The sequence below is a fragment of the Polypterus senegalus genome, chromosome 1, assembly GCF_016835505.1.
Source record: "Polypterus senegalus isolate Bchr_013 chromosome 1, ASM1683550v1, whole genome shotgun sequence".
NCBI lineage: Eukaryota > Metazoa > Chordata > Cladistia > Polypteriformes > Polypteridae > Polypterus > Polypterus senegalus.
The window spans coordinates 237,570,093-237,582,458 of NC_053154.1; the positions used below are offsets into that span (position 1 = coordinate 237,570,093).

General features: G+C 34.3%; 1 protein-coding gene across 18 annotated transcripts in view; it reads left to right on the plus strand.

The window, feature by feature from the left end:
• The window catches only part of jakmip3 (Janus kinase and microtubule interacting protein 3), a 124,174-nt gene that overhangs the window by 76,879 nt on the left and 34,929 nt on the right, over positions 1 to 12,366 (plus strand). For 17 of the 18 annotated variants that reach the window (XR_005635734.1, XM_039770312.1, XM_039770321.1 and 14 more), the window contains 5 exons: positions 1,567 to 1,602; positions 2,538 to 2,597; positions 3,934 to 4,053; positions 5,958 to 6,086; positions 8,514 to 8,597. Coding sequence is in view for 17 of the 18 variants with exons in the window: in XM_039770312.1 (XP_039626246.1) it covers positions 1,567 to 1,602; positions 2,538 to 2,597; positions 3,934 to 4,053; positions 5,958 to 6,086; positions 8,514 to 8,597 (429 nt within the window). In the remaining variant the exon portion in view is untranslated. The remainder of the gene's footprint in view (positions 1 to 1,566; positions 1,603 to 2,537; positions 2,598 to 3,933; positions 4,054 to 5,957; positions 6,087 to 8,513; positions 8,598 to 12,366) is intronic. The other variant, XM_039770344.1, reaches the window with a different exon arrangement.

Genomic DNA, 12,366 nt, shown 5'->3' on the forward strand with positions numbered 1-12,366 from the left:
TTAAGCTCTGTATGCTTGGATGGAGACATTCGGTGAACAGGTATTTTCATGTCTCTCCAGGGATATTTCAGTTTGGTTCAAGTCCAGGTTCTGGCTGAGTCTCTTAAGAACATTCACAGAATTGACCCTTAGCCAAGTGTTATACAGTATGTTTGCTTTGTGCTTAGGATCAGATTGAATCTTTGGCTCAGGCTAAGGTCCAGAGTGCTTTGGAGCAGATTTTGATTAACGATATCTCTGTACTTTGCTCCTTTCAGCTCTCCCTCAACCATTATTAATCTCCCAGTCTCTGCCACTTTAAAAAGAATCCCACAGCATGATGCTGCCACCACCACTGCCTTATTTGGAATTTTATTGTGCAGGGAGTGAGCCATGCCCGGTTTTCTCCACGCGTGATGTTTAGAATTGAGGGAGACAGGTCAATCTTGGTTTCATCAGACCAGAGAATCTTGTTTCTCATAGTCTAAGAGTCTTTTAGGTGCCTTTTGCAAACTTCTAGTAGACTTGTAATATGTCGTGTGGCCACTCTGCCATAAAGCTCAGGTTAATTGAATACTGTGGTGGTTGTCTTTCTGGAAATTTTCCCCAACTCCAACTGTTTGTAGACATTTTTTGTGCCTTCCCTTTACACAGGTGGACTTGAAACAAAGTGTGGAAACATCTCATTGGTGATCAATAGAATACTTAATACTTATATCAAAATTTCAGTTTTTTTATTATTTTATATATTTCATATTTTGTAAAGTCTACCAAAAATTCCTAAAATCGTATTTTTGCTTTGTCATTCTTGGATACTGAGTGTTGTTCAATGCATGAAAAATGAATTTAAATGGTTTTAATATAAGGCTACAACATAAGAAAAAGTGAAAAAAGTGATGGGATCTGAATATTTTCTGAAGGCACTGTAAGTAATTTGTTTTTCAAAAATATATTGAATTGGAAATGTATCACAATAAATATATCTAGTAGTTCAGAATTAGTGTGGTGCTTTATTTAGAATATTTTCAAAACTTTCTGAAAATATATGATTGTGTTAATTCTACTGTTTGTGGTTAGGATTTGCAGAATGTTCTGCTCCTTTTGTTCAACAAGTGACTAGATGTCCCTACCAAATACAACAGTATTTAAGAAGATATTTGTGAAGAAGCTAAGGAAAACTGTGTTATCTGAAGTTTTTCAGACCAGCATGGCCCAAATGACCATAATTTTTCACAAGCATTTTACCACATAATCAACTGTACATTTACTGCATTTTGTGGCATGTATTTGCAGCTTGTCTTTCTTGATATGGAAGGAAAGGAAAAAAAAATAATAGCTGGAAAAGCATACAGGGAATATAACTAGACTGAATGAAAAAAAGTGTTTACTTTAACCTTGGTTTTCTCCCAGTCCTTGCAAAATTAATGACATTAATTGGAGCACTTATCAGGTAGACAAGTGAAACAAAAATACAGAAAACATGAGGCACTGTGACTGATGGTGTTATTTACTCATTTTGTGTTTTAGATTGGCTTATTAATGACTGTAAGATTAAGAATTTAAAATAATCTTTAATCATTTTCGCAGGCTTTGGAGACCGCCGGATATGTAAAGAGTGTCATAGTAAGTAGTTGTAGATCATACTATTGACTTGCATGGTATGTTATTGTTATGTAAATTTATGACCAGATTATGAAATGGTGTATATGTTAATTGGACTATAACTAAATATGATCTAATTCATTGGAGTATAACTAAATATGATCCAAATTTAGACTATCTGATGTAAGGCAGTGCTGTTGCTTGATAAATGACCAAGAGCATATATCTAAGTACTACAACTATTTTTTTTTTTAAGTTGATATGGTTGAAATTTACAGATGAGATTTTAGTTGCTTCATAACAAACACTTTTTGCGTACACTTGTAAAGATTAAAACAACCTTGCAAAGTTGAGCAGTTGTTCTGTACATCAGCTTGGCAAGATATATCTCCTCCGTGCCAGAGTGTTTTCCCAACACTCACAACTTATGATACGTAAAATTGTTTTCGCTGTTGGAGAGATAAAGCTAATATTTGCATTGTTAGGTTGTGCTAGAAGCAGAAGAATGTGTAGCTGTGGGAAAGTAGAGGGAGTGGTTAAAGCAAAGTAACAGTTGGACACATATGGATAGAGTAATAAGAGTGATAGGCAAAGCACAGATTCAGAATCAAAATCCAGAATCGGAAATGCTGATATAAGAAATCACTAAACTTTTAATAATTAAGCAATAAGGGATCATGTTAGGCTTAATTACCAATGCGGACACAGTAGCAGCAGCAGCAAGATATGCTGAGGGAAGAGTGGCTAGAAAAGAAAATAGCAAACACCACAATATCACATTCACAACATTTACTGTGATTCTTAATTTATATGAGATACCATAACAGTTAAGACTGAGTATATAGTCATTATTAATAAAAAAGATAATTCAAGTTTCTGAAAAGTCTTTATCAACTGTATTGTAAATGTTAAACTGTATCTAAGTTTAGTAATAAACAGTTTTTTTTATCATATAGGAAAGAGACAAACTTTTAAGATACAGAATACAGAGAAAAAAAATAGTAAAGCCCTGTAAGGTAGGTTGAAAAACAACTTGGTTTGCTTTATTCTAAATGTACCCTATATGGCAGAAGCTAAACATATCCAACCTAAGAAAGCAATTAATTGTCAAAATTAATGAAAACTTTGTAACTAAGTAATATATGTAGTACGTTATGTCATGTTATGTCAAGTATTTTAATCATATACTGTATAATAAACATCTGAAAGTATATTGGAATTTACTGATACGTATGTATGGATCCTACATTTTTCATGATGAGGACACATTATAGTATAGGACACAGGGTGGGAAACAATGCTGGATGGCACTCCACTACAGGCTATACTTATTTATGGCACACCCCCACTCACAATTAGTCATATTGGTGAAACATGACAGCATATCTTATATAAGCATATTATGGTGCAAGAGACAATTGAAATGCTTGAGAAAATATTCATGAATACAATGAGACCATGCAAACTCCACTCAGAATATTTCAGGGCTATTCTGTTTGCCATTCAGCCATTTAACCTTTATATAAAATACTTCATAAAAAAAATTAATTTAAGCGTGGTATAGAATCTGTTGCATGGAGTTTGCATGTTTTCCCTAAGTCTGTTTGAATGTTTTGTTTGGTATTCCAGATTTCACATCTAAGATATGCATATTAGGTTAAGTAATGACTGTAAATTGGTCCCATGTGGATAAGTCTGTAATTGTGCCCACAAATTGGCTGGTGCCCTACTCAATTTTGCATCCCACCTCTGCATAGTGCTGCTGTGATTTGAATTTACTCTCCAAAACCCCAAACTGGACAAATGTACTTGAAAATAGATGGATGAATTTTGTCATTATTTGCTTAAAACTGCCGTACTATATTATTATATGTATATATTAAATTAAAGACTCGAGCCATCCCAAGACCCTGAACTGGATTAAGACGTTTTTTGAATTATATATGTTATATACTGGAAAAATAATTGATTAAATTTTAGCATCTAAAGATAATATATACAAGTAGAAATATTTATAAAAACAATGTAATTTTGGTTAAAATAAATATTTCATTTAGCATATTTGTATTTCAAAGCTAAAGTAGATTTAATGAAAGCTCTGTAAATTAAATGAACTCCTTTTACTTCACATTTAGGTCTTTGCTGCCATCGTCACAGGTAATAGAGCAAATATCTGGCATAGTGGCACATTTTCATACGATAATAATGATTGGCTAACTAGCCTTCCCTTATTTAGTACCTATCAGAGGTTTAGTCTTTTGCCTTAAACTAGAATGTAGAAACACATTCCAGATTATATGCTTTACAAATCTCAATTCTTCTGTCAAACTAATACTTTTCCCTTGTCCTCAGAAGCCAGTGGTGGAAACATTTTTTGGATATGATGAAGAAGCCTCACTGGATTCAGATGGCTCTTCAATATCATATCAAACAGACAGAACTCCTTGCACCCCTGATGATGATCTGGAAGATGTGAGCATGTTTTTTTTTTCTTAAATGTAACTATTTTACAAACATACTATAGATATTCTTAGTTATACTGAATATCTTGTATGGTATATACATTTAATTGACATAATGTTACACCTTAATACAGGTACTATAGTGTTCTACGTGTAAGATTTAAATACTTTCAAATGTGCAAAGCATATTTTAATAAGTAATCAGCATTTAAATGAAAGTATATAATTTCTACTAGCTAATAACAATTAGTATTTAAAAAAAGTAGTCAAATAATAAATTGATACTTTTTTCAGAAATAATTAGAGCAATATATTATATCAAAATAGTAGTAGTAGTAATAATAATCATAATAATAATAATAATAATAATAATAATAATAATAATAATACATTTTATTCATATAGCGGCCAAAAGCAATTCCTAGTTATCCTGCTTGAAATACTCCCTTAGGGTTATAATATGTGATCCAGAAAGGCATCCAAAATCTAGGCATTAAACAATGAACTGACATGAACTCTAACAATTTATGGATTGAATGTAAAATAATGTCATTATAATATTTAAGATTCTTGTATTTGGCCACCTAATTTCTGTATGTACATACATTTCGTAATCATTTCATGTTTTCTTGTTTTTACTTCCAACTCTATTTCTGTTAACCTTTTAAAAAAATTTGTAACTATCATCTAGAAACTCAGCAATCAATTTAAATCCAAAAAAACTCATCTTGGTCAGCTGTCAGTGTATTTTCACTATACTTGTTATAGATTTCCTTTTCATTCAGTGACACTTAAAATGCATGCCACGTCCAACTGGAGTAGAAGACAGTTTAATAACCCTGTCTTTAAATTTTCCTGGATATCTTTGTCCATAGCCTGACTCTCTGGTATAGAAAGAGGATATTATTTTCTTTTCTGCATGGATCTGAGACAAACTCAACAGCAGTGTCATACTAGTAGTAGTGGATGAGGTCATTCAGTAGATTCCTGATTATTGAATATATTCTAAAATTCCTCATAACATGAGGGTACCATCTCAACTGTTTTGCATTGTGTAACATTAGGTCATACAGAAGAAGAAGAACTATAGGCAACAGTTTCATTGACTTCCCAATTGAATACCACATTGTGACATTTTACCCAGAAATACCTTACTGGAATAATGAAAAAGATTATAGTTTTGTGGTGTAAAGAACCTGATTGTATTGGAACAGGTGTGCTAATACAGTTCAAAGTAATTCTGAATGTATCCAAAATTCTGGACAATGAGAGGTCTGTCAGGCTAGTGTTGTCACAGGTCACAACCTTCATGAACATACCCCCTTGCATCAGGTCACCAGGCATAGCTACAAAACCACAAAATGTTGTCCAGAGTGAAAAACAACATGGCAACATGTCATGATGTAAAATATTTTAGGACTTTCAGCACACTGAAATTCGCAAAATAATTATGAAAGTGGATTCCTCATGCTCAAAAACCCCAGAAGCGCAGAATTAAAAAAATTCATGAGAAATTTATTAAAAGGCCCAAAAACATAACACGTATATATTTCAGACTGTTTTTTATTTATTCACTTCTGCTTAATTTTAATTGAGAACAAACCCACGTGGAACAATTGAAATTAAAAATAAATGGAAATGTTTTTCTTGTGAATGTACACTATAAAACAGATACGTCAAAAATGTGCACACACTTATATTTAATTTTCAGTTTTTCCATGGTGTGAAAGACAAAATCAAGACAAATTATGTCACATTATTTTTTGCCTTAATAAATTGTTTAGATATTTTTGAAATTCAATAGGAAAAGGCCCTTGGCAACTTCTGCCTGTAAGCTTATAATATTATGTTGGTGTTTTGAGCAAATTATTTAATATATTTATGTAAACAGTGAGATTGATTTTTGCAATATAGGGGTTAGCCAAAGAAGAAACTGAACTACGCTTTCGTCAATTGACTATGGAGTACCAGGCTCTTCAGCGTGCCTATGCACTATTACAAGAACAAGTTGGAGGAACACTGGATGCTGAAAGAGAAGTTAAGGTATACTTCTTTTAAGACTTTTGTAAAGCTACAGAATGAAATATAATATATTGTATGTTATGGCACTGGATAACATAAACATACATTATTTTATGATCATTGTCCAAGAAACAAATATATTTTGATCAATTCAGTGCTGGTTGTTGTTTTACTGTAACTTAATACTGCAAAACTCTTATTTATTTATCAATTAATAATATTGTATGGCAAGCCAAATGATCATTTAAGGAAATCTTTAAAAGATATAATATAAATGTTGTAATCATTATCATTTAGAAGTTTTCTTAAAATGATTTAAAAATGTCTAAAATTGAATTACTGTACAGGTATCCTCCAAATATATTCAGAAATATATAAGTAACCCCTGCACATTTAAAAATATTTTTTTATTATTTAAGTGAATTGCAGGTACATTTGCAATTTATCTAATTTATAAAAAGTACTATGAAAGTAACATAAAAAAGTGTTTATATGCTCAGTCAGCTCTTTCATTGTGCATTTGTGGCAGTATACGTGCAACGTAAAATACATAGAAAGTAAAATGTTCATGCCGAAATATTCATACAAACAATGCTTTATACACAGCACCCTATTCAAAAGCTGTGTGGGGTAAGAAAAAATGTTTGTTTAATATAGCAGAACACTTGAATACTTTACTTTATAATGTAGGCGGTTGCTTTAAGTTTCATTTATCCCTTGAACAGCAGCTTATCAATGAGGCTACCATCTTAGCATATATTTTCCTAAATACCATGCAGCAATGTATCTTCTCACAATGGCACATTTGCACAACTCCTTGTATAACTTACCCATCAAACACACACTGACTCCAGAGATACTATGCTTTACATAATAGTTAGATGATCAGTGTGGAGTTGAAACTAAACTAAACTAACAGGCTCACTAAATAGGGTTTAGTTTCTGCATTTGAGTTTGCTGCTGTTTTAAAACACATTTCTGGAGTCAGCATGTTTGTTTCAGCAGTAGCGTAATATACAGTAAGTGTTTCTGCAGTTCTGGTGTCATTGAAATGAGAAGAATCATTACGGGTGTGCATAGAAATCAGGAAAATTTGATTCTTGAAAGACATTCTTGTGATGTATGATCCGTAAACGAATACTCCACCCAAAAATTACATTTTTATCTGTTACTTATTCTTAAAGAAGTGTAATTAAAATTGAACAAATTACACAATTTGTTAATGTATACAATATTGTCCTTAATAAATTTTACAGGAAAATATTTAGTCAATGTAATATTTTTAAACATGTATACTGTATAAAGAAAACAATAGTACATATTCATCGACTTACACATAACTTGTCTAGTTTTTGTCCCTTCTTCATTTTTTTAAATCCCAAACTTGTTTGGCTTGCCCATTGTTTATATAATTTTTGTGGTGTGTCTCTATGAGCCATCCAGCAGTAGTCCATAATCATATTGACATCCCAACGTCCCTGATACCATTTTTCCATGTCCTTGATAGCCAAATGGATTCTTTCACCCTGCTCTTTAATTACCACTCTAAGATTCTGAGGGAATGCAAATCTAAAAAGAGAACCTTGAAACTCATGGTTTAATCCAATTTTTTAAACTTTTCAGTTTCTTTATAGTTTGGATATTTATTGTTACCTAAAAAAAGTACTTATTTGAATGATACCCAAGCCTTTCATTTCATGTCTTTGAATCATCAGATTCTGCATCAGCAATTAGTTTTCTGATACCAGGTCCAGCAAAAATGCACTTTTTCAGTTTAACATCAGAGAAACCAATATGCTTTTGGCAAAAAGGTACACTTCATCTTTTGATAGGGCTTTAAGAAATTGACTTATTAAACAAAGCTTGACATGAAGTGGTGGGAGCAGCACTTTATCCGGATTCACCAAGCTAGGTCTGATGACATTTTTTTTTCTTGAAGCTTAATGTGCAGATAAAAAAGACAAAGAAGTGCTAAAAGATTTTCTTCACAGTGCATACAAGAAAGAACAAAATTAATTTTGTTGGACAAATGTTAAGATAAATTTAAGAGCTGGTACAAGGATATCTCAAGCATGCTGTACAAGCAAACAAATATCATCATACAGTCCCAATTCTGTAAATCAGCAGCATTTCCAGGAAAAGGTATCTAAATGAACATTTAGTAATGTGGGGCCAATCTTTTACATATTATACCCAAACAACATGACTGGTAGGGACTGTAGGCAGTTTCCAGTGGTTCTAGAAAATTTCTTTCTCTCTGGGTACTGGAGAGGCACTTCTAGAAAGTAATATAAGTACCAGATGGTTGTTGGTTTTAAAACACGAGAGTCGAAAGGCAATGTAAAGTGTGGAAAGCAGAAACACTTTGCTAAGTATATTTACAGTACATGCATTTGTGTATGTATGTGCAGTGCTAGTAGTAATTTAGTTTTTTGATTTTTATTACAGACTCGTGAACAACTACAGGCAGAAATTAGTCGGTACCAAACAAGGATAGAAGATCTGGAAAAAACATTGGAACAGCAGGGGCAGGTAAGACATTTTTTTTCTCCCTTTTTCCTAAATACACTAAATATATAAAACCTGCATCAAAATATTAATTTCAAATTGGTTTATTCAAAGTCTACCACCAGCTCATAGGTTTTAGAGCTTTCTCTTTAACCCAGAATGTTGTCGTGCAATCCCAGTACACAGTCATGCCATTATTCTATCCAGATTTTTTATTTAAGAATTATCTTTTGTTCAAAGTTTGTATTGGTCTTTTACAGTTTATTTTTACATACATTTTAAAGTTCCATACTATTGAATGGTGTTTTTTTCGTGATCACATTTTTATTAACAAAGTATAAATTGTAAACAATTACAACTGCTTACAGAAAAGTACATTATAATATAGCAATAAAAAACCCACCCCATGGGGCCAACCTCCCACCCAAGACTCTACGCACACCTAGCCTTATATGAACAATGATAGCGCTGGGGCCTCATGTATAAATAGCGTCAAAGCAGTGCTACTGTTTGCTGTGTCATTTACCTCTCTTTTTCATATTCCCAACAATGACGCGGGATTAATCAAATACAACAAAATTAATTACATATCGTTTACAAATTTTATTCACTTGATTGTAATCTTTCTGTCACAATATAATGGTGCATGGAATGGCCAAACTATTCCAACTACCATAGCTGCTTTAGCATTGTTAGAAGATATCAAAAATGGATGAATTGGAAGAGAGTGCATATGTTTACAGATGATGACGACTGGCTTATTTTAAGTCGATTTCTATTTCCAAGAGCCATTCTCTTGGAGCTATGTGCTGAACTGGGCCCAGCTTTACAAAAGCAGACTTTGAGGAATTGTGCTGTACCTGCTCCTTTGTAAGGTGAACTTGCTGACCGATCTGGTATTTCACAAACATCACCAAGTCGCGCCATTCCAGCTGTATAGGATAGTATTATCCGCTTCTCATCCAGATTTCTTTACACTGGTTGAACTGCAAAACATAAAAGCACAATTTGCAGCAACATCCGGTTTTCTAAATGTAATCGGAGTAATTCTGTGCTATACATGAGGCCCCTGGAGTGGAAGGCACAATTAAAACATGGAAAAACAAAGAAAAAGAGAGAATAGAGAGAAGAATAAGTAAATAAACAAGTAAATAACTTATGTGGATCATGGAATGCTATTTCCCTCTGTTTGATTACGAACAAGTTGCATGGCTTTCTGCCACTTCACAATACAACGGCTAGATGAACAATTAATCCATGCTACAGATAATTCAAACAAAACAAGATTTAAAAAGGAGGTTTTCCATAAATCAAAAGATAATAAAGTAGAAGACTTCCAGCAAGAGACAAAGAAGAATTTAACAGCAATTGTGCCTATAGAGAATAACCTTTTCTGGAAAGAAGAAAGAGATACAGCTGAAAAGTCCAAAAGAAGGAATAATTAATCAATAAAGGTATTTTAAACCTTTGAGAGAAACTTTGAAACATTACCCCAGTGAACCATAACTGTGGGACACTCCCAGAACATGTGTAGAAAGGTACCTTGGAACATACATAAACAAAAGGAGCACAATGGGTCAGCTGGTAAGCCCAGAGCAAAGTGTCTGCAGGGCATTACATATAAACAGAGTACAAATTTAAATTGAGTATGTTGATAATTAGGTTTTTAGATGCTAAGGTAAGATTCTTAGAAATCATCTTCCAATCAAGAATAGTGAGAGACAGATGGTCACGTTCCCAAACCAAATTCAAAGGTAATGTTTTAAAAGCATCTTTCCACATGATTGTACATAATATAGAGACAAGCTTTGTTTTAGGAGACAGAGACTGAATAAAGGACAGCAAAGGATGAAAAGGGCAAAGGAGAAAACAACAAAACACATTGAGATTTAAGAACAGTCCTAATTTGAAGATAAAAGAAAAAGGAAGAAGATGGAATAGAGAACTCAGATCTTAGTGACTGGAACATTCAATGCCCTGAGCCATCAAAAATGTTGCCAAGCGTGGAAATACCACAATGCCTCCAGGTCGCAAAAGCAATAGGGTTGCTGCCAAGGAGCAAGGCTGGATTTTGGAAAATGTGAGGGAGGGATTGTGATCTTGGCCAGGGGTCTAAATGCTTCTCCACCTTTGCCATATAGTGAGAGTATAAGCGATTACTGGGACCAAATTTAATGACAGCTGTCTCAGTCTCAGAGAACAAAAAGAAGACATGAGAGAGATCTGGGAAAAAACAATTTGAATTCAATTGGGAGCCAAGATGGAGGGGGGTTCCAATGAGCACCAAGCTGATCTAAGTGGAAATGCCCAATGATGCACTCCAAATCTGGCAAGGCAACACCCCTGGCCAACCTATCACAAATTAATGTTGAATGTCTAATGGAAGATTTTTTACCATTCCAAAGAAATCTTGATAAAAGAGATCTGACATCAGATCAACATTTATTTGGAGGAAGAAGAGGTAGCATACGCAACTTTGTGAGGAGTATCATGAACGATTATGAGAGAGATTAGGTGTGAATCATGAAAAGCAGTACCTAGGGGCTTGAGAGAGAGACTGAAGAGGAGAGGGGAAAGTAGCACCCCTGCCTTGCTCCTTCAAAATTCAAAACGTTTGTGAAATAATTCAATTAGTGAGAATAGCAGAAGGAGATGAGTAAAATGTCTTCATCATATTGATGTAGGCCTCCCCAAACCCCATATGATGCATGACTTGCCACAGAAAAGACCCCATTCATGAGGTCAAATGCCTTTTCAGCATCTAAAGAATGCAAAGCTGGAGCATGTGGAAGTTTGGGCGCTGCATCAATAATGTGGAGAAGACGCCTCATATTTTCCACTGCCTGGCAAGAATGAATAAAGCCAGTCTGGTCAGGGTGAATTAGCTTGGAGATTGCAAGCTGAAGTCAGCATCCCAAGAGTTTAGCAAACAACTTTGCATCAGAATTCATCAAAGAGATTGGCAGATAGCTTGAGCAATCAGTTGGCTCTATACCTAGTTTTAAGAAAAGAGTGTGATCATAGCAGTATTAACAGAATTAATTCAGGTAGTGGAGGTGGCAAAATCAAACATTTGCAAAAAAGGAGCTGATATTTGCTTCCAAAACATAGAAAAACCCTCAGGGGGCAACACTTCCGGCCCTGGGGCCTCATGTATAACGCCGTGCGTAGAACTCGCACTATAACATGGCGTAAGCACAAAAGGCGAAATGTGCTTACGCACAGAAAAATTCAGATGCAGGAATCTGTGCGTACTCCAACTTCCACGTTCTTCCGCTACATAAATCCCGATCAGCGTGAAAACTAACGCTCGTGCACGCGCTTTATGTAACGCCCCTACTCCTCCCAGAATTACGCCTCTTTGAATATGCAAATCAATATAAATCGCCCTTAAGCGCAGCCTTCTGTGAAAAGACAATAGGAAAAGCACGGGGGAAAATATAAGAATTTCAGCGAATACCAAGTGGAGGCAAAGGAAAAGCATACTATTTGTTCAAATAAACCGTAGTATAATCAACAAAAGGAAGTTGATCGAGTGACTTAGCGTGTTGGAGAAAGTTGAAAGCTCACGTTCACAAAATCGCACAGTGCCGGAAATAAAAAAGAAGTCACATATCAAAGTCGCCGTGAAAAGCCGAGTTGAAGCCCACTGACTGAGTGTCATATGAAAGTTTATTAGGGTACAGAGAAAAAAGGCACACAGTGGGGAAAAAGCACGAAATGTCAACTTCAATCTCGACATTTCCACTTTAATCACGTAGTTTATTTTGTCATTAAAGTAGAACATCATAAA